The sequence below is a fragment of the Stegastes partitus genome, unplaced genomic scaffold (genome assembly GCF_000690725.1).
Source record: "Stegastes partitus isolate 25-593 unplaced genomic scaffold, Stegastes_partitus-1.0.2 Scaffold1652, whole genome shotgun sequence".
NCBI classification, from domain to species: Eukaryota; Metazoa; Chordata; class Actinopteri; family Pomacentridae; genus Stegastes; species Stegastes partitus.
Window position 1 is genome coordinate 21,459 of NW_007579383.1, and position 22,527 is coordinate 43,985.

The 22,527-nt window shown below is 42.0% G+C and overlaps 1 protein-coding gene across 1 annotated transcript in view; it reads right to left on the reverse strand.

Moving 5' to 3' along the window:
• Window positions 1-3,672: 3,672 nt before the first annotated feature.
• Window positions 3,673-22,527, reverse strand: part of stk11ip (serine/threonine kinase 11 interacting protein) — a 33,687-nt gene continuing 14,832 nt past the window's right edge. Inside the window, exons 20-26 of the mRNA XM_008301270.1 lie at window positions 22,244-22,353; window positions 21,223-21,320; window positions 18,521-18,699; window positions 10,639-10,723; window positions 9,552-9,634; window positions 7,946-8,166; window positions 3,673-5,002 (exon numbers count right to left, since the gene is read on the reverse strand). Coding sequence (XP_008299492.1) covers window positions 4,862-5,002; window positions 7,946-8,166; window positions 9,552-9,634; window positions 10,639-10,723; window positions 18,521-18,699; window positions 21,223-21,320; window positions 22,244-22,353 — 917 coding nt within the window. The 3' untranslated portion in view covers window positions 3,673-4,861. The remainder of the gene's footprint in view (window positions 5,003-7,945; window positions 8,167-9,551; window positions 9,635-10,638; window positions 10,724-18,520; window positions 18,700-21,222; window positions 21,321-22,243; window positions 22,354-22,527) is intronic.

Genomic DNA, 22,527 nt, shown 5'->3' on the forward strand with positions numbered 1-22,527 from the left:
TTATAGGTAAGGAAAAAAAATGCCCGTTTAAACCCGCTCCCCTCTACAGAGCAGGTATTTTCGGAATAATTTTTTTCCCCTCCTCCTTTGAATCCAAACTTTCTTGCTGTCTTATATCATCAAATCCCCCGCAGCTGCAAAACATGAGTTGGTTAAACGTGGAAGCTTTGCGAGTTTTGCTCTCCGAGTAGCCTTTAATTCGTCGGGTTCGTCTGGATTTGTGCGACGACGGCGACTTCTGAGGATGCTGGAGTGCCGTTAAACTCGTGTTGGAGTTGTTACACAGATTTTTTTTACTCCCTAAAGGAAGCAAATTGTTCTGATTTCTTACTATGCATTGACACAGAAATGCCAGTTAAGGATATAAAGCTAAACCTCCATCCTAAGATCAATCTTGGATGCTACTTTCATCTACAGAGGTCAGCTAAGTTGGTGAAAAACAGCCCAAATAGCGCTTAACAGCACAACGTCGTGGCACAAATGGAATCACTAGCTGTAGCCGATTAGCGACCGTGAACTGATTTCTTTATTCGTCCGTCTCCTGCACCTGCCTCCGACCTTTGACCTTCCTCTGCAGCAAGAACGAAAGTGAGAAAAAAGAAAAAAAGGAGTCGACCGCAACACATGTTTACTGCGTGACTCACGGGAGCGACATTAAAACCAGGCGGCCTGAAGACACGAGTGACTGGTCGCCAGTCGTTTGTGTATAAACACATGGTGGAGGTGGAGGTGGGAGGGGTGCAACATATGCACAGCACCGGCGGCTAAAGAAATATTTACGCTTGCGGAATTGGTTAGCAGAACTTTTCACACAGCTCGAATGGCTCAGGAGGAGGGCGGGACTGGCAGTTTGGGCTGCAGTGGCCAAAAAGAACACTGTGTAAAAAAAAGAGGCAAACAAAAGGTGGCGAGAACGGAGAGCTTCTTCTGCAGCGTGAAGCAGAAATGTGCAGGGCTGAGATGGCCCCCATCACTCTGAAGTGGTTTTATTTGACTCTCTCGTCACGTCAGAGCATCTGGAAAGTCTGACCTCGTGTGTGAACAGCTTTCACTTTGTCCATCAGGTTCAGACGAGGTCGCAGCAAACCCACTGCTTTACGGTAAAGTGTCGCCTGCAAGAGAACCAGCAGCAGGTTCCACTGAAGGCAGACGGGTAGAAATGCTGAGTGTCAAAGCCCTGATTGTCTGCAACAAGCACCAGGAGAGAAATTCAGCAAATGCTCCAGTGAAGATGAGCGATGCATGGATATAAGACTCGTCTGTGAAGGTTGTCAGACATCCAGGTCAGGGTTGTTCTAATCGTAGCAACTGGACTTCATGAAGATGTGTCACCTCAGTTCATACACACAGACAATACTCCAAAGCAGGACTGTCTTTTGCCTTCGTCCCTATGAAGAAGTATCTCACGGCGTCCAATCTAATCGATGAAAACAGATTTCACAGCTTGTTTACCAGAGTGAAAAGATCCTTTCTTTTGCAGATCTTATCTCTGTATGACCAGCATACAGCAAGTGGGTTAACCTCATCGTCTCAAGCTCTGAAATAAGTGTTGCTTTGTTCCTGTTTTGGATTGTTAGGATTCTCTACATTGAGAATATAGATGATATTCCACACTAGGACTGTCATGGTAACAGATTTCCATGAACAAAAGAGTTCACAGTAATGATGTTCTCACAATATTTAGAGAGAATTTGGAGTTTAAAACAACAACAACAAAAAGGCTAGAATTTGAATTTGTCCGTAATTAAATTTTTTTTAGTCAAGCTAATCTGTAAAAATGATGCACATCTTTCTTTTGGAACTTTTTTTTAAAGAAAGAAAGAAAAAACAAACTGTTAAAAAAAATAACAGAATTTTTCATACTTAAAATATAGTTTCTAACCTTAATTTGACATTAAATCATGTTTTTTTTTTCATTTTAATAGACAGTGAAGGATATTTACATGTGTAAAAATAATGGAATTACATATGTATTATTATTATATAGAATTATATTGATAGAATGATAAAGAGCATATATGATTAAAAAAATATTCTGACAGATTATAATTTATCTAATTTTAGAAATATATTTACAACATTAAAATGAATATATTTCATCTATGAAATAAAAAGGAAATATTTGTGAAATTAAGATACATTTATTAATGCATTTAACAGCCTTTTTATGTCAATTTTCTATTAAAAATATTCAGAAATTAATATAAATAAATATAAATACAATCATACATTATTTTTTCTATTTTAAAAAATTTTGTAAAACTTTTATTTATTTATTTATTTATTTTTTAACAGTCTAGCATAAATAACTGTTCAGGTAAATAGTTCATGTTGATCTAATAAAAATAAAAATAATAAAATTAAGTCTGTGGCCTGCATGATAAAGACTTAAAAGTTCAATCCTTTAGTTGATCAACGCAGCAACTGAAGAGCAGAACAATATTTAATCTGACCAAATATTTAAAACGAACACAAACTCTAAAAACGAACTCCAGCAACACGTCAGATTATTTTGGTTTTTGTCTTTAAAACGTCCCACGGCAGCTCAGTCTCAGGATTCAAGGACGGACTGACTGACACGACTGATTGTGTGTTTAGTCTCCCTTTGTTTTGGGTCGTGTGACCGCATCTGGATCATTAACACCATTACAATATTAATATTCTCATCATTGCCCTTGTTAACTTGTCACCAGCGTTGCCCTCCTTTACTCTAAAGTGGAGCGCTGACACCGTTATCTTCAGGATGCCTGGCGGAGAAAAGCCCAGATCTCCTGTCAGACGTGTTCACGGCGACGAGTCTCACCAGGTTCAGGTCAAACATTTCAGGTCAAGCTTCAGTTCTCCTGCAAACTCCGAGCAGAGCGTTATCAGAGCAACAGATCAAGCAGATGACACGCTAAGTAGCAGGATTAAAATGTCAGATCTCTGGAGACTGAATAGGGGGTCAGAGGTCAGGAGAACTAATTAGGCTGTTTTTGTTACACTGCAAAAAAAAAAAAAGGTAGAAATCGGTACCATGGCAGCAGCTTGGGTTCTAAAAAACAAACAAAAACACATCTGTTTCACAGTTAAAATATTTTTTCTAGCCTTAATTTTACATGCAGCCATTTGTTTTTTAAATTTTTTGATTTTTACTGACATGTAAAAACAGTGTAATTACCTGCAACACAACTAATGTCTATATACTGGCTGTAATCCCTTTTGTGAATATATTTAATGTATTAAACTTTAATTTAACAGTTACATCTATTTTAAAAAAAGGTAAATATTTGTGCACTTATGCTAAATTTGGGAATGTATTGTATCTTTTTATTTAGAAAAAAAAGTACATTTGCTCTAAAAAGTTGGACATTTCTTGGTTTCATGAATTAACAATCTATTTTTCAAATTTTATTGATATTTTTGAGTATTTAAAAAATGTAGAAAAATGCCTGTAAAATAAAACATTATTTTTTAAATTATTTTTTAATTTAATTACTTTTTTTACAGTGTACTCATTGATAAAACTGTTTCTGTTAAATGTTTCAAATTTTACTGATATTTTTGAGTATTTAAAAAATGTAGAAAAATGCCTGTAAAATAAAACATTATTTTTTAAATTATTTTTTAATTTAATTTGTTTTTTAAAAAAAAATTTTTTTTGCAGTGTACTCATTGTTAAAACAGTTTTTGTTAAATTTCTGGCAGCAGCTCATTTTTATTTATCGTGACGGCATCAATAATAAATTACAGATCTTGTTACCAACACATATTTTCATAAAATTATCAAAAGTAAACTAGCAAAAGAACAAGTTAAATAACAGAAAACTGACATTTTCGGTCGATAACTTCAACCATTTTCAACAGGTTGTTGAATTCTTGCGATACTCTGGGACATCCGAAGCCCCGGCTGTAGAAGGGTGTCGAAAGCTTCCCGAAAAAAAACGAACTCACAAATCAACACTTTGCTTTTATCCTCAATCATCCACATCAGTACATTCATATAAAAATAAAAGAGACGTTTTGCATCAACCCATTATGAAAAAAAGTTAAAGAAATAAATTAATCGGTTAATTAGCAGTTTTCTTTTTGCATCTGTACATGCTGATATGTCACATCACAGTGGCTGCATATACGACGCACACACACACCGACACATGAAGGAAATAAACATTTAGTGGGTAACATATTGACCTTATTGAATGACGACGGGAGCTGATTTTTTTTTTTTCCTTCTTCTCCCGTTTGGTTAATCTGAAAATCAACAAGTAAAGAATTATTCTTTTATGCAGGTTTACAGAGAACTCTCTAATCGGGGGGTGAAATGTGTGAAGTCTCCCCCCCAGCGACGGCGTCTTGAGCCTCGGCTTTTCACCTCCGGCCTCGTGTCGAGCTCGTGATGCCACAACTTCGCTGGAAGGAAGGAAGGAGCGCCCGGCTAAATAAAGGGAGGGGGTGGACATATTTTAAGCTCTTCCCTTCTTAATGCTTCCAAAAAAAAAAAAAAATCTGCTCCGTGTTAGCTCGATGCTACACAGGATTGAAGAACGCTAAAAAAAATTCAATAGGAAAAGAAAGTACAAAAGAAACAAGGCACACTCCATTTCAGCCGCTCAGTGGGATGGTATCTGGAGGAGAAATTATGCAACCAGTGCTTTTACAGGCTTGTGTACCACATGAATGAGTGCAATCGTTTCCAAGTCCTTGGCTTAAAGCAACAAAGCGTAATGGGACCAGACTGAGAGCAGACGGTGGGGAGAGAAAATAAAGACGCTCAGTAAACTTCTCCCCCACACACAGTACCAACGCCGACTCGCAAAACACACAGAAGCACACGAGTCTGTGACGTTTCCTTCTTTTTTTTTCAGTGCGTTCCCTTCCCTTATGCTGCTTTGTCTCGCAGACTCGTGTGCAGTTTTACTCCGAACATGGCCTCCCACTGCGCTGTGACCCAGGCCAGCAGACCCTGGAGGAGCTCGCCGCCCTCCGAGCGCACACACCACGTCTTCTCCTGTTTCACAGTCTGGAGGAAGGAAAAAAAAAAGAAAAAAGACGAAAAACACAACATGAGAAAGTATGAAAATGAAAGTAGTTAATCAGGAGTGAGTTGAACTTGGCAGTGCTGGGATCTGGAGCAGGCAGAGAGCGAAGGAAAAGCAGCATCACACGTAGTTTTTTTTTTACTACGTACCGTGTAGTTAACCATATAAGGAGCGACTGCGTTCTGTGTTTGCGGCAATAAGTCAGCAAATGGTGTGGTTGTGGCACAATTAGAGGAATCTGTTAGCGTAGCCTGCTAATGAGTAATAACGCAGGACTGGAGTGAATCAGCTCTAAACACTTCCTGATGAATACCTGATTTTACAGCCCTGGTTTCATTCAGGAACTCGAGGCAGAAGAGGCAAAGGCGTGATGGGATAAAGATGGTGGGACGACACAAACACCAGTCTATCACAGGGCTACATAACCAAGCGCACTCCCACCTAAGGACAATTTAGAATCACCAATTAACCTCAGCATGTTTCTGGACTGTGTGGGAGGAAGAACCCGGAGAGAACCCACGCTGCACGGGGAGAACATGGAGACTAGAAAGATCCCGGGTGTCCTCACCGGGATGTGAACCGGTGACCTTCTTGCTGCGAGGCAACGGTGCTAACCACCGAGCCACCTCACAGCCCAAAGCCTGAAAACTCCAAATGTGAGACATCAAATTTAAGATTTTATACACTGTATTTGACAGCGAGATGGTTTCAAATCCAACTGCGAACATGTTGATTTGCTACTACGCCTGCTCTAGTTACTGTATCTCGTACAAATCACGTAACCCAACACCCTGACAACCTCAATACATCGTTTTTATTCAACATCTCTGCTCAAAGAGGACTGACGCTACACATATTGTCCCTTTACATACTGAAAAAACCAACATATTTTTTTTTTCCTTCCATATTTTCGTCTCTTTTATTTAAAAAAAACAGAGTAAGCTGTCGAACAATTGAAAGACCCACTTTGATTCTGTCCCATTATTCTTCCTCAGGATAGGTTTCTGGGTCAAACATGTGCGGCTGAAATACTTCAGTGTTCCAGCCTGTCCTTGTGTAGCGCAGAGTGGTTTCATAGTGTTTTGAGTTGTAGGTGAGGGCTGCAGGGTGGCTCGGTGGTTTGCACTTTGTGTTGCTTTCTTTCTGCGTGGGGTTTGCATGTTCTTCCCGTGCAGCGTGGGTTCTCTCCGGGTTCTTCCTCCCACAAGGTCCAAAAACATGTTGAGGTTAATTGGTGATTCTAAATTGTCCGTAGATGTGAGTGTGCTTGGTTGTCTGTCTCTAAGTGTAGCCCTGTGACAGACTGGTGACCTGTTCAGGGATAGACTCCAGCCCCTCCTCAACCCTAGTGAGGATTAAGTGGTGCATAGATTATGGATGGATGGATTTGTAGGTGAGCTGGTGTGCTCGAGCTGTAGCACAGGGGGGTGAGTGGAGAGATTAATGCAATGAGGGAATATTTGAAAGGATTATTTTAATATATAAAAAAAACCACTTCTAAATATGTCATCTTCATACACAGAGATTACTTTTTAGGGACTTTAATTTTCTGTGAAACAATTGTGAATCCAGCCATGAAGGGACGTTTTCCCGAAGCAGAAAAGATAATTACATCACTGCATGAATGTTCCTACGAGGTTATTATCTGCTGATGCTACGTGTCAACGCAATCTAAAGATGTCGCTGCATTTTCTTTAAACTAACCTGGTCACTAATTTGGTACAGTTACTGGCTAAATCCCAGTATCGCCTGAAGCACCTCAGACGCACACTCTTTAACCACATCGTTATTCTGGATGGCAGATATTTTTGACCAGGACATGTCGTTCATGAAGCATGTCTGTAGGACGGCCTTCTTTCATCTACGTGGTATCGTCAAAATCAGGAACATGCCGTCTCAGAGTGATGCTGAGAAACTGGTCCATGCGTTCTGGACTCCTTTTTATCAGAATGCCCCAATAATTCTCTTAGAAACCCTTAATTGTTGCCATGGTGATGCACATAGACGCAGCGCCCCCTTCAAGAGACGACGAAAGTCAACGTTTTGAGTGTCATTCTGCAAAACTTGTGGCCGGGAGACTTTGCTGGGCGTCAGGACAGTGAACGAAACAAAGAAGGAGGAAGAGAGCCAGGATTCATGCTAGGCTAAAGGCTAACCCCTCCAGACCAGCAGGACTGTTGATCCTGCTCTCCAACGTCCGCTCACTCGACAACAAGCTGGACGTTTGCTGAGAGAAACTCGCAGAGAGTGGAGGGACTGCTGAGTGTCTGCTTTAACAGAAATGTGGCTCCATGACGACATCCCAGATGGACAGACAGACAGCTCTGGGCAGCATCTGTGGCTTCACCATCGTCACACCCTCGTGTGTCCCTGAAGACCTACCAGAACCTGAAGAGGTTCGCCATGTTCAACGAATGGCGGCGTGCACGGACGCAGCGCCCCCTTCAGGAGGCAGCGAGAGTGAATGTTTAGTGTCTAATCCCAGACGTTCATTCTGCAAAACTTACTAATTAAATGATCCTGAAGAAACGCTCTCTCATCTTGCCTGTACTACTGTGTATGCACCGCGAAATGACGATAAACTTGATTTGATTTGATTTGCATGGAGGCTTTATCCAAAGAAAAACCAAACACGTGTCCGTACCTGTTCCTACAAACCACCTATCACATATCTAACAGAGCAACAGTGAGTTTTATCTGCGCTTCCCATCTGGAATGAAGGTGCTTCTTTTACAGTCAATGTGGCGTATTAATGAGCTAAGATTAGATCTGTGTGGAATCAAACACAAGAAGTAGTGGATGTTTTCCGCTGTGTGCGGCAGCTGGAGTTGTGTCTCCAGCAGAGGAAGCAGGAGCAACTCGAGTGACATCAAAAGCTTTTCCCTGTTTTTTTAGTTCCAGCCCTCCGAGGAAATGTTACTGACCTCATCGTAAAGCTTAATATCCATCCTGCACTCGTCGGAGGGCCACAGGAGAACGGAGCTCACACAGCTGATGGGGAGGGTTTCCAAAACGGCGACGCTCCCGCTGCACGGCTCCTTGCTTTCGTCCGGCGCGGGGCTGTTCTTCCTCCACTGGTGGTCCTCTTGAAGCAGGTAGAGGGTTTCTCGGGTCGCCAGGACAGTCAGCGGCGTCCAAATATCCTCTGAAGGGAGAATATTAGAGCAGAGTTGTTTAAATTGGTTTAACCTTAAAAGTTTTTACAAGCTGAAGGGGTTGGGCTTTTAACCTCTGATCTGGCTCCATTCTGGGTCACTGATGTTAAAAGCTTCACAGAGCACCTTTCATCTAGTTTTGGTTTCATGTCAGAAATCTTCTTAGCAACAAGGAAAAAAAAGGCAGATCGAGACACGCTAAAGTGACGGCACAAATTCCGCGTCCGTGCACAGCTGTGTGTAGCCTGCAGCTACCTTGGCTGGAAATACATCACAGGCATCCAGCAGCAGCAGCAGCAGCACAGCTACTAATCACACGCATGTCAATACAGTCACCTATCGCCCCCGCTGAGTCAAAACAGGAGATTTCCGTCTTATTTTATGGCAAAGATCGTTGGCGTACGTCGTTGACAGGCGCCTCACGTCAGCCGCTCCCCACAAATCACATCCTGCCGTCCACATTACCCACTTCCTGCTTTTATCTTGAGGAAAGTGCAGCCCAGCATCTTGATTTTTATTTATAAACTTCTAAGGATGCAACCAGTAGTTTTAGCTTCAATATCGTCGCGAGATGCGGTTTCTTTTTGCTGAAATGCTGACTGTGTGATTGCGTAAGCTAACAGATTTATCAGCATCATCGCCCCCATCGTTAAGGCATGAGTAGATCTGACTATAAATACGATTATGTAATCCATTAATGCTCTGAACCGCAAAACCTGCAGGCAGATTTGAAAAGCCAGAAAGCCACACAACTTCCCTTAAACTACTCATCTGCCGTGACTATAACTGAACCAAAAAATAGTCAAAAAATAAAAAAAACAACCCAAAAGTTCTGGCTCTGGGGTGCAACAAAAAATTCTGACATGTTTTTTTTTTCTCCTCCTCTTTCCCTTTTCTTTCAGCTGCAAGCCTGGTTGCAAAAGAAAGACCAAATATGGAAGCAAACCGGTAAGTCGACTTATTACAAATCTTGTAAGGTCAACAAGTGCGAGGCTTTAGTGCTTTATCAGTCTCTGTTTTAGGATTTTATAGCGATTCAAAGGCCGACAGAACAATGAAAAAGGCTTCGAAACATCTCTGTAAAGTCTCACGAGGAGGGGTGAGCAGCAATTTCCAACTGAACTGCTTCTGCATACGCGCCGAACATAACCTGCTTCTTGAGGCTCCTGCTTAAAGTGATATATAGAGAGGGTGGTATAGTTTCTACGTAATTAGCTTTAACGGCATCAATCACCGCGGCTTCAAACGTTTCCCTGCGTGTCGTGTCCTGAAACCTCCTCTCCTTGTCGAAAACGAGACTCGGAAAGAGCGCAGGTGAAAGCTGATTTATCTGCCGGCAAAGAAAGCCAATGCGGAGTTTCAAAACACGCGTTACCTCGCAGGACGAAAGCCAAAATGTAGAAGAACTGCGGCTGTCCGTCCTGCATGTCTGCCTGGATGTCTTCGCACACGAGAGGCCTGACGGATGAAAAAGGTGTTAGCATACATCAACACAAACACCTCAGCTGATGTTTAGTTAAAAGCATCGTCTAAATAAGATACCAGGCTGGCAGGTGCCTGGAAGGAAGCGCTCCAACATCAGGGGGTGAACTTCACAGCGAAGCAAAAGGGGGGATAATTGACATAATAGCAGCAGACAGGAATTGTATTGCGCAAATGCTGTTCTGAGAATGTGGTAAGCTGCAGATGAAGTTTTTTTTTTTTGTGGAGTCTGTTGCCTGAAAGATAAATTGAGATATTTGAGGCATTATCGTGTGTTTGTACCTTGATACGGCAATCTGCGCTTCACAAAGAGGCTGGCATGTGTCATTCAGCGTGCATTTCTTTCCACGCTAATTGGTATTTATTTAACTTCTGCTTGCTGGATCAAACAAACGTTGTCAGGTTGTCCAAACTGATTCAAAGACATATACAGTCTGCCTGCAGAGCTTGAAGCGTTTCATTATTCACAGCGTGTTTTCTTGCACATTTTGCAGGTTTATGAGACATTTTTGTACTTGTGGACCGCATTCCTTTCGAGTGAGAACCCAGAAGAAGCCGCTACCTTCTGTGTCGGAGAAGAAAAAAAAAAACACACAAACAAAAGGTGTAGAAAAACTACTGGTAGTGATAACAAACTACACAAGGCGACACGCATGTTTCAGGATTTGCAGGGCAACACATGGGACAAATTAAGATGTGGTTTACCAGCTAATTTAGTGGGGCCGTTTTACAAAATGAAGTCCAAAAAAAAAAAAAAGCTGATTGTAATCAAGTAAAGATGTGTCAGAAATGTGCAGCGTTAGAACTTCTATCGCCATAACTCGCTTTAACCTACACCGCCCCGACCACATACAAATGTGCACAACACTGTTCAGACCACATCTTTCAGCATCGACACAAATAAAATCAAAGATGTCTGCTGGTCTCTCACTGCATCCAGCGGGTTCTCCCTCAACAGAATCGGCTGCGCGGAGGCATACCAGAGGTGGTGCTGAGGGGTGAGCCTCGTCGTGGAGATGGACTTCAGCTTGCTGTCTGACTTGTGGGCCATCTCGCGTACGATTCCTGAAGAAATTAAAAAAAAAAACACAAAAAGCATTAAAATCAGTGAAGATTATGACATCCAGGCCACATTTTTTTGCAGGTACTTCTTCAGTTAACCAAGAAGCAATCAGACAATTAGTTGATTAAGAAACTTAAGCTCCTCCTATTTCTACTACGAGTACTGGTTGGTTATCTCAGCTTTATATAATGCAGTGGAGGTTAAAGTACAGTCTTGACTTGATAATCCGACACTAAATGTAAAACCTTCTTTTGTGTCGGATTGTCAAGACGGAGGGTCGAGATACGAGGAGGGCTTGATGCTGGAAGGCTCATTTGTTGTTAATATTACTTGTTCATAGTTGTTATAATAACTAGTGTATTGTTAGAACACTACGTATCGCTGGATTTCACACTTAATTGACCGGTGCGCTTGTGCACGTTCCGGCCACTTCCACCCCGTCAAAGTGCTCTCCCAGGGTGGAAGTGTCCAGAACACACAGGCAGTACTTGGCTGCTGATGCTAGTTTAGTTAGCTGTCACGTTCTGTTTCCACCATCGACGGTGGCGGAGGAGTGGAGGATACGCTCCACCGTTACCATCCATGTTTACTTCCATAAACACTGAGCATGCTCACTGCGTGTGACGTCGTCGTGTCCTCTTCTGCGCATGCGGGACACTTTTGGGTCGAATGAAGTTCACACAGCAGATCACATACAAGTCGTGTTTAACTGGAAACGTGAACGAACTCACAAAAAAATCGGATTTCACAAAAAAATCCGAATTGAGCATTAAGTCCTGCAGTCTGAATGTAGCCAATCTGTGGGATTGTTCAGTCAGATAATACGCCATTATCCTTATTTGTGACATAAAATGTCATGTCAGAGTCGGAATCCAAGGCTGTCGGTATGTTAAGGCTGTTTTTAATGGGTTCCGCTAGTTTTTCCTAAAAACATGTCGGATAGCAAGGTTTAGGATTGTTAAGGGTCAGATTATCGAGTCACGACTGTATTCAGATTCTGTACTGAAGTAAAAGCAGTAAAAGTAGTCTATGACAAATAAAAGTCCTGCAAAAGTGTTCACAGCAACATGTGTTCTAAATAATAAAATAAATGCTACATTATAATTTGTATTTATACTGAAGCGTCGGCAGCATGTTAGTGTTGGAGGTGCAGCTAGTTTGAACTACTTTAATTGAAGTTTTATACACATGAACAGTAGATAAATATGAGTTCTTATGAGATGATTAATGGGAAAAACTAAAAGGAAACACAAATTTGTTTCCAGATTTTGGACCTTTTCTCTAATGTCTGATTTTTAGCTATTGGGTCATTGGAACTGAAATGGAACCACCTGAGAGGAGTTTGGTGGAGCCATTAGAAGTCAAACAGGGTTGGAAAACACTGGTTTAATCTTTAAGTGTGTTGCATTTTAAAAGCTTGTTCTGCCATCCATCGTTTAAAATCTTTATTTCAAATGTAACTGAAGCTGTTAGATAAATGTAGGGGAGTAGAAAGTGCCATATTTCCTTCTGAAATGTATTAAAAATGGAACTATAAACGTATAAAAGTACAAGTACCTTCAAACTGTACTTGAGTAAACTGTTAAAGTTTTTGTTGGAGAAAATCTGAAGACGTCTGCTTGTATTCTGCTAAGTTTTGGTCGGTATTTTAAACTATTTCCTGCAACAAATAATGCACAAATGAATCATCGTAATGATCGCCATGTTAACTGATTTAAATGTTAATTAACAGCAGCTTAAGAAAAAAAAACAACCCAGAGTCCTATTTCTCCAGTGCAGACGATCCTTCAACAGTGTGCATCATCTATGACGCATTTTAGGCAAATATCTAACTAGCAAATATTCACCACTGACTCCAAAACCGAAAAATGTCAGGGAGGGGAAAGGATTAAGATCGTTCTCTGCCAAGCAAAATTGCATTAGATGACCACTGGAAATTAATGCAAATTACAAAGATTCCTTCTGAAAATTACACGTCCCACTTGAGCGGCGCTGCAGTTTTACAGCTTGTCGGGAGTCTGACCGGCTTTGTGCAACTGTTCAAACAGGAGACGTCAAACATCTCTCCGCACACTCTCGTGAGACATTTAGGACGGAGGTAAAGACTTTACGGTTGTGTGCATTTATCAGGGAGGCGCATGTGCGGGAGGGGAAAGCAAATAAAGTCAAAATTAACCGGCTGAATAATCTGAATTACGTCGACCGAGGGCAAGATCTTGTGAAAGACAAGGCGGCCTAAATAAGTCACACCCAGAGATTCGTGGAAAGAGGCCCCTCGGCACAAAAGCCAAAAAAATTCAATCCCGGACTTCTTCCGCTATTGTAACCGTAATAAGAAAAGCAAAAGGTCTCTGGTTGCAGGTGTAAGATTTCAGCGCCATTGATTCGGCGGGTGAGAAAATGTCGGGGGAACACAATCCGCTGGGTCACGCTCGCAGTCATGAATCGCGGCGTGTCACCGAGTGTGACAACAAAACAGGGCCGAGAGGATATCTGCGGTGCGGCTTCACGGCCCGGCCTGAATAGACGGGACTTCAAACGGGTTTTAAAGGGACACTGAGGAGGAGGAGGAGGAGAAGGAGGGGAAGAAAGGGGACAATAGTGGGTTTAACAGTGGAGGAAAATAAGACGGTGGCAAAAACAAGCAAGAAATTCTTATCAGTAGCATTTTTTTGCCAGAGTTAAATAAGACACTGTGAGAGAAGAAGTGGATCTGCAGGTGGGTAAACTGGCATTTCAGCACTTTTTCTTTTTTTTAAAGTGTCTGAAATCTATCTTTTGCTTCAGGTTTCTAGGATAGATCTACAGATATATGTCTTAGTGATTAACTTCATTAATAGAAACATACTTTTCTGCCGTTTTTCTATTGAAGCGAAACATGAAACCACTTAGAACTCTGCAGCGTGTCCAAACAACACGAACACAGATTTGTCGATAAAAACATCTGCCGAATCGTCTTCTTCTTGTTGATTAGCATGTTTAGCAAGTTAGCACGCGCCCCGTTTGTTTGTTTCCCCGTTTGCGGAGCCAGGAATTTTCTTCAGAACAAACAGCCAGCAGACCAGCGAGGAAAAAAAAATTTCACAATCAACTGTAATCGGTTGGATTAGCAACACCCAACCTTTAATAAAGCAATAAAGACAAAACAGATCCCTGTGTAAATATGTCTGTGGCTTGGTCAAGTTGTGCCACAGACACATTTCAGTCGGGATGCATTGTGCAAGCATTTCGGCTCATTAATCGGTTCAATGTGACACAAGCAGAGTTGGTTAGTTCAGCCGCTCCCTGGTCGTAAACAAGCTCCCTGACGTTTTAATAAACATCCTGGTTACTTTTCGGTGGAAGTGGCATCGGAAATCCTCCTAGGTTCAATCCAGTAACATTTACATATAGCTTATATGTACAAGCAATTTGGGGGAAGGCTTTGTCAGCAACAAAATTGCTCCAAAATCCTTCCTCGCTCACGTTACTTGACAATTTTACATCTTACACAAGCTGATAAAAAAACAAAACAACTCGACTGTGATGAAGACAAAAAAGCTCCGACTCATGTGAACCATCACGATAAATGTAGTGGGAGCTGAAGTTTGTTGCTTCCAGCTGTTTGTAGGACTTCTTAGCGTTTTAAATATCTGCAGCAGGATCCATACCAATAACTCCAAAGCTCCATGCATTTAGGCACGAGGAACAAGCAAGGTGGCTTCATTAATTACTTAGAAATGCAAATTATCCTCGACATGGAAACAGGATCTGACAGCGAGTCACAGTGAATTTGGTGTGACAAGTATCATACATGTGCCACAGCGTTCTCCATCACCGTCGTGGGAAGCTGTGAGGAATGTAAAAGTCCTACGCTGTCACTTTAAAAGATGTTGTGGGTTGTGTTGCTTTTGAAATCAAAAGGTTAAATGCTGTTCTTAATCACATATCTCCATCCATCCATTATCTATACATCGCTTAATCCTCACTAGGGTCACGGGGGGGCTGGACTCTATCCCAGCCGACTTAGGGTGAAGGCAGAGGACACCCTGGACAGGTAACCAGTCTATCACAGGGCTACACTTAGAGACAGACAACCAAGCACACTCACATTCACACCTACAGACAATTTAGAATCACCAATTAACCTCAACATGTTTCTGGACTGTGTGGGAGGAAGCCGGAGAACCCGGAGAGAACCCACGCTGCACGGGGAGAACATGCAAACTCCACGCAGAAAGATTCCGGTGCCCCCACCGGGACGCGAACCGGCAACCTTCTTGCTGCGAGGCAACAGTGCTACCAACTGCGCCACTAATCACATATCTGATGTTTTTAAATATCCTGCACAGGACCCAAAAAAAAGTCAGTTTTATCTGTTCTTTTTTAAAACAAAATGTTCTGTAATGACTCTCAGTTTGCCTCAAAATATTTTGGACCGAAATGACAAGATGGCTCGGTCGCTCGCACAAAAATTACACGTTGGACCCGCGTCAAAGACTCCCACGCAATTGGCAGCGCGCGACGCGTCTGAGGGGAAGCAGCGAGCGTCAGGCGAACTACAAGATTAAATAACGTGTTAACACGGACGGTTAAGTGAGATGCCCTCCAAGACTGCCGTCACGAGTAAGCGAAGGCGACAGGCGGAGCGCGTTGACGACCGAGCTGGCGGCGAACGGACTCTCATTGGTGCTCTGTTTTTTGTCAATATTGCCGCTTCCTCTTGTTTCGGTCCCAGACTCCCCGGCTGCTTCCAACACCAACATCGGGTGCCCCTGATAATTTCCACATGAAATCAAACACCGTACCTCCGTTTGATACGTCACGCAACCAGGACGAGACAGAATTAAATGTTTGAATTGCAGTCTCCAAAGCAACTAGTCTTTTTTGCTAACAAAGACGCTCATGTGATCACTCCGACCAAACCTCCTGCACGACAACCAACAGCGAGAGGAAACAACCGGAGGCCTTTTGTTGTCGTTCGCGTTTCAATAAAGTTGTGTCAGACTCGGTTGGAAGAAAGAAGCTTCAAGCTGCAGAAAAGTGTCCCTGCAATAACCACATCCTTTCTCTCTCCTCCAGCCAGCGAGTCCATCATCATTCCAGTTGTGGTTTTAAATTTTGTCCACACGATGGGAGCCAGCTTGGACAATAGACAGGGTTTGTTATGGTTAAGCTTTTCTTCTACTTCTGACAATCTATTACAACAGCTGCTTTCGGGTTAATTTGGCATCAGGAACAGAGAGTTTGGCAAAACAGTAACCGAGTTATCTTCGACTCGCAGGAAACAAAGAAATCCAAACAGCGCGTGCTTGACGTGTAGGTATCTGAGCACAATCAGAAACATGAGGCCCCATTGATCTTTTAAAGATGCACCTGGAAGGTTGCAGAAAACATTATTCGTGTTTTTCTTCACTCTGTCCGCTCTGTTTTGGAGACGCTCCGCGGTCGTGCTGAAAGCAATCTGGAATCATTTTCGGCCGCAAAGAACACAACGCAGTAAATGAGCTGTTTATGGATTTAGACAAAAAGAGAGAGAGAGAGAAAAAAAGAAAAAGGTCTCAGTGGAGAGATAGAAACTTACAGAAAGAGGAAGAGAGAGAAAGGAAAAGTGGGCTTTGGGTAAAGTGGGTCTGAAATGTGACAGGATGCTGGTTAGTCAAAGGATCAAATATGACTTTGAGGTTAAGTTCATAAACATCCACATAAAGGATCGATGCGCCTAAAATTTCACTTTTGCCAGAGGGGACCTTTTTGTGGAAATCTCACCTTTATTGGATAGTTGCAGAAGAGAGAGAGAGGATATGTAGGGAGAGAGAAAGAGGACATGTAGGGAGGGTTCAGGTTTGTTAGGAATCAAACCAGAGAGTCACTTCTTGAAGGCATCTGATGTGCAACCCAACCTCCCTGACTTTTAAAAAGAACTGAGTGTGAAACTTTCCTCTTAGAACAACATATAAAAGGTCCTGGAGTTCTTAAAATCAATTCCTTGTGGTGATTTCAGTGAGATTTTAAAGAATCTCCACAACAGGCATCAGAATTAAATGCTCAAGGAAACCAGCTGGTGCTTTTCTTTTAGACGCCCTGTAATAAAAGTCCTGTCTTTTTTACCTTGTTATCATGTCCACCTGGTGTGTGCTTTTACATGCAGGAAGATTCACCCTGAAGGATGTGAGTAGTAAAAACCATGGTAGAGCATTTCCAGCTTCATACTGCTGTGTGCCAATGACGGACTCAAAAACACTGTCTGGCTTTTTAAAATTTCAGCTTAAACATTTTTTTTTTTGCTCTGCCATCCGTGGTTTTATCTGTTTAGGGATTTTGTAAGGGCTTCAGGGCTTACAATGATCATTTTTATTGTGTTTTGATGTTGTTTTATGTGATTTTGCATACATTGGGTTTTGCAATTTTAAATTTTGTTGGCTTGTTTAGTGTTTTTATTCTCTTTAAAAGGCCAATTCATACTTTCAACATCTACATATCTGCAAGCATCTTTATGCGTCCACGAGGAAACGTGACGTAATTTTGTCTATTGCAGTTTAAACAGATCTCCATGTATCAGTCATGCGGACATCATGAATTGGCTTTTATGTTGTGCTTAACGTGATCATTGCTCGCAATGTGAAGCAACTTTTTTGTGACACAGAAATCCATCCATCCATCATCTATACACCACTTAATCCTCATTAGGGTCGTGGGGGGCTGGAGTCTATCCCAGCTGACTCAGGGTGAAGGCAGGTTCACCTGGACAGGTAACCAGTCTATCACAGGGCTACACTTAGAGACAGACAACCAAGCACACTCACATTCACACCTACGGACAATTTAGAATCACCAATTAACCTCAACATGTTTTTGGACTTGTGGGAGGAAGCCGGAGAACCCGGAGAGAACCCACGCTGCACGGGGAGAACATGGAGACTCCAGGAAGAAAGATCCTAGTGAGGTTAATGTAGTTGCTACAAAATGCTTTAACTCTTCTTTGTAATATGTCACACTTGTCTGCATATATTGAATGATGCTTAATGCTGCCTACTTAGCTGCATCTCCCTTGAAAATCTGATTTTAAACTAAACTTCCACCTGGTTAAATTACAAAGAATGGAAAGGCTTAACAGGAAGTTCCTAAATTGTCCATCTCACTTATTCGTGTGTGAGTTTAAAGCTCACAGGACAGAGACACAGCAACTGAAAGTGAAGCTGTCAAAAGTGTGCGACTACTCTTCTAATCAGCAGAAAATCTAATTTGAATGCTTTTTTAAACGTTTGCTGGTGTTCAGCATCAAAATGTAGGATTACACACTGGAACCGGGCTGCGATACTTTTCCATACGTGCCGCGATGTTTGCCTGTTTTCTGCAAATGTTTAGGGGGGCTGGCAATTGTCAAATTCATTTTCCATATTTTTCCAGACATTCCAAACCCGAAAAGGAGCCCCCGTCTAATAAAAGGTTTTCCTCTCAGCCTCTGGTCCTCCCTTGCAGACTAGTTGGTCTGGGCAGGATGTGCTCAGAACCCAATACTGAGGGGGACGGGGCAGAAATTTGCGTCACATAGCTCACATATGGTATAGTATTAGTTTGTGAGGGGAGTAGGTTGGGTTTCGGAGTCTGTGGCAGAAAGCCTGTGAGAGGAACATGTTGTTCCAGTACCTGCCTCGGGGATTCAGCAGAACTCTACAACTTTCTAAAATTAGTCCGCGGTGCCGTGAGCCAAGCGCTGGAACCAGTGGAACCAGTAAGTAATGAAAGAACAGGGTCAGTGAGTTTCATTAAATGATACTCGCATACATTAAACAGAAACCATGCTCCACTTCTTTTACCTGTCAGGAGGCCAAAGAAGCGCTTGCAGCGTACACTGTCTCTCACGAGCAGGGTGTAGGCCACGCCGCTATCTCCGTACTCCATGTGGATGCTCTGAGAGCCCAGCCCCACCTCCAGGTAGCTGAGCTCCATGATTGGGTAGCTGTCCTTCTTCTGAAGCCAATCAGTGAGCTGGACTCTGTTGGGAGGAAACAACGTGATGCATCGAGCAGTGCAGAAAATGTGCTGTCACAATAAGATGGATTAAACTTGATCTGTGATACCTGGAGGCATCACCGGGACACTCAGTCGTGGCAGTGACTTAAAACACTGCCTCACTGCTGAAAGGTTAAACCCGTAATAACAGTCTGGGTTCCTGCACTCGGCAGAAGAAGCAGGAGAACTCGGCTAATATGCTCGACATCAAAGCAACTTGGAAGTAATTTTCTAAGTGCGTCACAGCAAGTGCTCGTGTCTGAGGGAAGTCGATCCTGTTTGGATGGCCGAGAACATTTTCTCTTTTGTGACGGAGGAGAGAAAAAAGATGAAAGGGCCGAAAGCGAGCAGAGGGAGAAAAGATTCCACAGACACTTTGAGGTCAATGTGTTTTCAAGATGTGACCCAGAAACCTGGGCAGGTTATGCAATATTATTCACATCCTAAACAGAGGGTGCTGACTTTTTTTTTCACCAACATAGAAAGTCATAATTGTTCACTGCAGTGTGGCGCCCTCTTTTGAATCCCTCCATCAGTATGACTCTTTTTTTTTTTTTTTTTTTTTTTTAATAACTGGGTTGTCTCATACCTCCCAGATGTATACTTCCATGGAGGAGCTATCTTGAACCCTACCTAAATTTAAGCATTCATTTATTTGATCTTATATCTTGTTTTTGGTTTTGAGGTAAAGCAGCTCTTTGTGAGACACTAGAGGAAAAAACACTTTTTTTAAAATGCAATGGTCATTTTTGAGATTCCCATTTTGCTTTCATCACATGTCATCTTTCAAACAACTGGAAAGAAAGTGTTGGAAATACACATTAAAGTGCTCATTTGTTCCACTTAGTCTTTTGGGCATGTAAATTAGACATTACTTAATGACATAAATTGCATAATTAAACACAACATTTCAGTCTGAATGTGTCTGTAATGTACATATCTATTACTTTACTTGTTTTTAACCTGTGAATAGTGGCAAAAGTTCATAATATTTACCTTTAAAAGTAGTTTTTTCCCTCCTCCCAAGCCAGAAATCTCTTCTTCAGTAGAACTTACAGACACCAAACTTTCTAGTTTTATTCTTAGCCATAGTCTCAAGATTTCTATAAAAGTGTTTGTTCAAAAACTGATTTTTTTGCTGGTTGTTTTTTTGATTTGCTGATTTGAAATCCCCTCAAAAAAAAAAACATTTAACTTTTAAAAGGCAAAATTACATCATTTATCAACTTATTTTTAATGCCTGAACTGAAACTTGCTCTCAATAAATTTTCTAAAAAACAAGAAAACACTCTGTTCTCTCGCATACTTGTGATGCTTTTAGTGACTCGGCTGCGACCAACAAAAATTCAAGGACTTTCAGGCTGAGCTGCAGGCTGTGTTTACACAGAGCAGATAGGAGACAAGTAGGTAAACAAATTAAAATCAAAGCAGTAAAATACTGATAATATGTGGAGTCACCGTTTGTTTCCAGTAATGTAAGACCTGCGGGGACATGGAAACACTTTTTACTTTTTTTGTTAATTCAATAAAATCCATGCATAGGTGTTGGAATGGGTGTTGAGCTTTGGGAAATTTTCCTCTTGTTGGTCTCATAGCTCCCTGGCTGTTGTTTTTTGTACAGATTAAACATCCATCCATCATCTATACACCGTCTAATCCTCACCAGGGTCACGGGGGACTGGAGCCTATCCCAGCTGACTCAGGGTGGAGGCAGGAACAGATTAGACATTTATCACAAAATCTTTTAGGGTAATTTGAATATCCAGAAGTCTTAAACTGTTGTTCTGCCATCCTCACCATCCCTCCTGTTGAGACATGGCTCTGCCCATGGCTCACCATCGCTGCGTATTTGTGGAGAGAGGATGGGAGAACAAGTTTCCCTTCAGGTCACCTGAAGAGGTTGTCATCGTCTGGTTTGCAGTGGTGGTTATACCACTTGTGTTTTTCATTTTTTGGAGCGTTATTTTGCATTTCTCTTAGTAGTTCAGCATCTAGGGTGTCTGGTGTTAATAAAAATTGTTCTGTATATGTTTGTTGAGCTGCAAGTTTGGCTGTGTGGTCAGCTTTTGCATTGCCAATGGCAATAGGGTCTATGTTCGATTGCTTTTTTCTTAGGGAGTTGTAAAGCAGATAGGAGGTTCCTAATTAACTGTTGGTGGTTAATAGGTTTACCTGTAGAAGTAACCATACCTCTCCTGTTTCACTGTGCTGCAATGGTTTGCGTATTTTTTATGATTTATGGAATTCTAAGTTTATCATAATGTGCAACAGACATTTTTAAATTTCTCTCTACCTCCAGCCATAGTTGTATCATCGTTGTTGTATCACCACATGTACCATAGAAGTGCACAACTTTATATTGCATTGCACTGAAAAATGAGCCCACAGTGAGTGAACATGTGAGAGGAGCAGTAGATTTCAGAGGGGTAAAAAAAATATACATCAATAAAAAAACAACAGAGAGTACTAAATGCTTTCTGTATCCTGAAAAACTTGCCGTACTTACTGCTCATCTGATGTCATTTCCAGGAAATAGATTCGCTGGTTTGACACGACCAGCAGCGAGGGAACTTCCCCAGGCTCCCCAAATTTAACAGCTGACATCTGTAGGCCCAGAGAGAGAGAAAAAAAAAGGAGCACATATAGAGGAAATTTTGTTTAAAAAAAACTGCAGAAATAACTTCATCAGAGCTGCTTTCACACGTGAATACTGTCTTTTGCAGCATTAAAACTCGGAGCAATGCATTCAAACAATAAACTGGATCTGTTACCAAAACCGCACGCCCAGATGAAACCACTTTTCACAAGTTTTTAGAAGTTTCAAAAACAACCCTGTAGACCGAGGTCCTGCTCGCATGTCCTCTAAAATAACGCGGGACAACAAATGGAGCGGCCCCCGTCACTGAGTAAATAAACACCAGCGAGATGAATGGAGCGGGACCTCCTGTTTCCAGCTGTGGTTTGCTCGGTCCTGTTCCGCTCTTTGCTCTTCATCCAGGTGTCGCGCAGAGAAAAGCAGTGGCCTGCTGATTTAAAGAGCTCCCAGGATGCATTGCATATTAAAGAGCTCTCAGAGAACGTTCAGCAAACTAGTCACAGGAACTGCAGAGGGAGATGAGCCGAGCCTGGGAGATTTACTGACAGTGTTCGTGTTGGCTGACTCGACGAAACCGCAGATGAAGTCGAATAGATCTTAAAGTTGTCACCACCCATTACGCTGGAATTTCGGGGCCATCGGGGAGATAGGTTAAAGGACATTTTCAAAACCGCAATTGCAAAATAAACAATAACACCAACACAAAAACACTGTACTGCTTAATTTGAGCCATCACTTCTGCTTAAAGACAGGGTCTGGATGTAATGCTGTCAGTTTCCTGCCTTAATATTAACTCCAGTAAACATTTAAAGACCCTGAAAACATCTGTTTCTTACTGCAGATGATTAAGTCTGACATGAACATGCAATGAGAATATGGAGAAAGGAAAGTTTTAAGAGATTTCATACATGTGTGTCTCACTCTTGCTGACCTTGAGGAAAGAATGAAGCTCCTCTTCCTCCTCGAAGACCTCCACATCCAGGAAGAGCTTCAGCCGGTGGTCCACGGCCTCGTAGTCCTCAGACAGAAGGTCCAAATCACCTACAAACACATCAACAGTTAGTCAGCATTTAGTCGGTTACTCGAACACAATAACCAAACCAAAAGCGGTGTTCAAACCACTGAATCTCAAGCAGCTTCTGTGTCTTTTATTGTTCGTGACACTTTTTTTTTCAACTGTAATTTAAAGTCCTGCACCTCTATGGAAACAGCAAA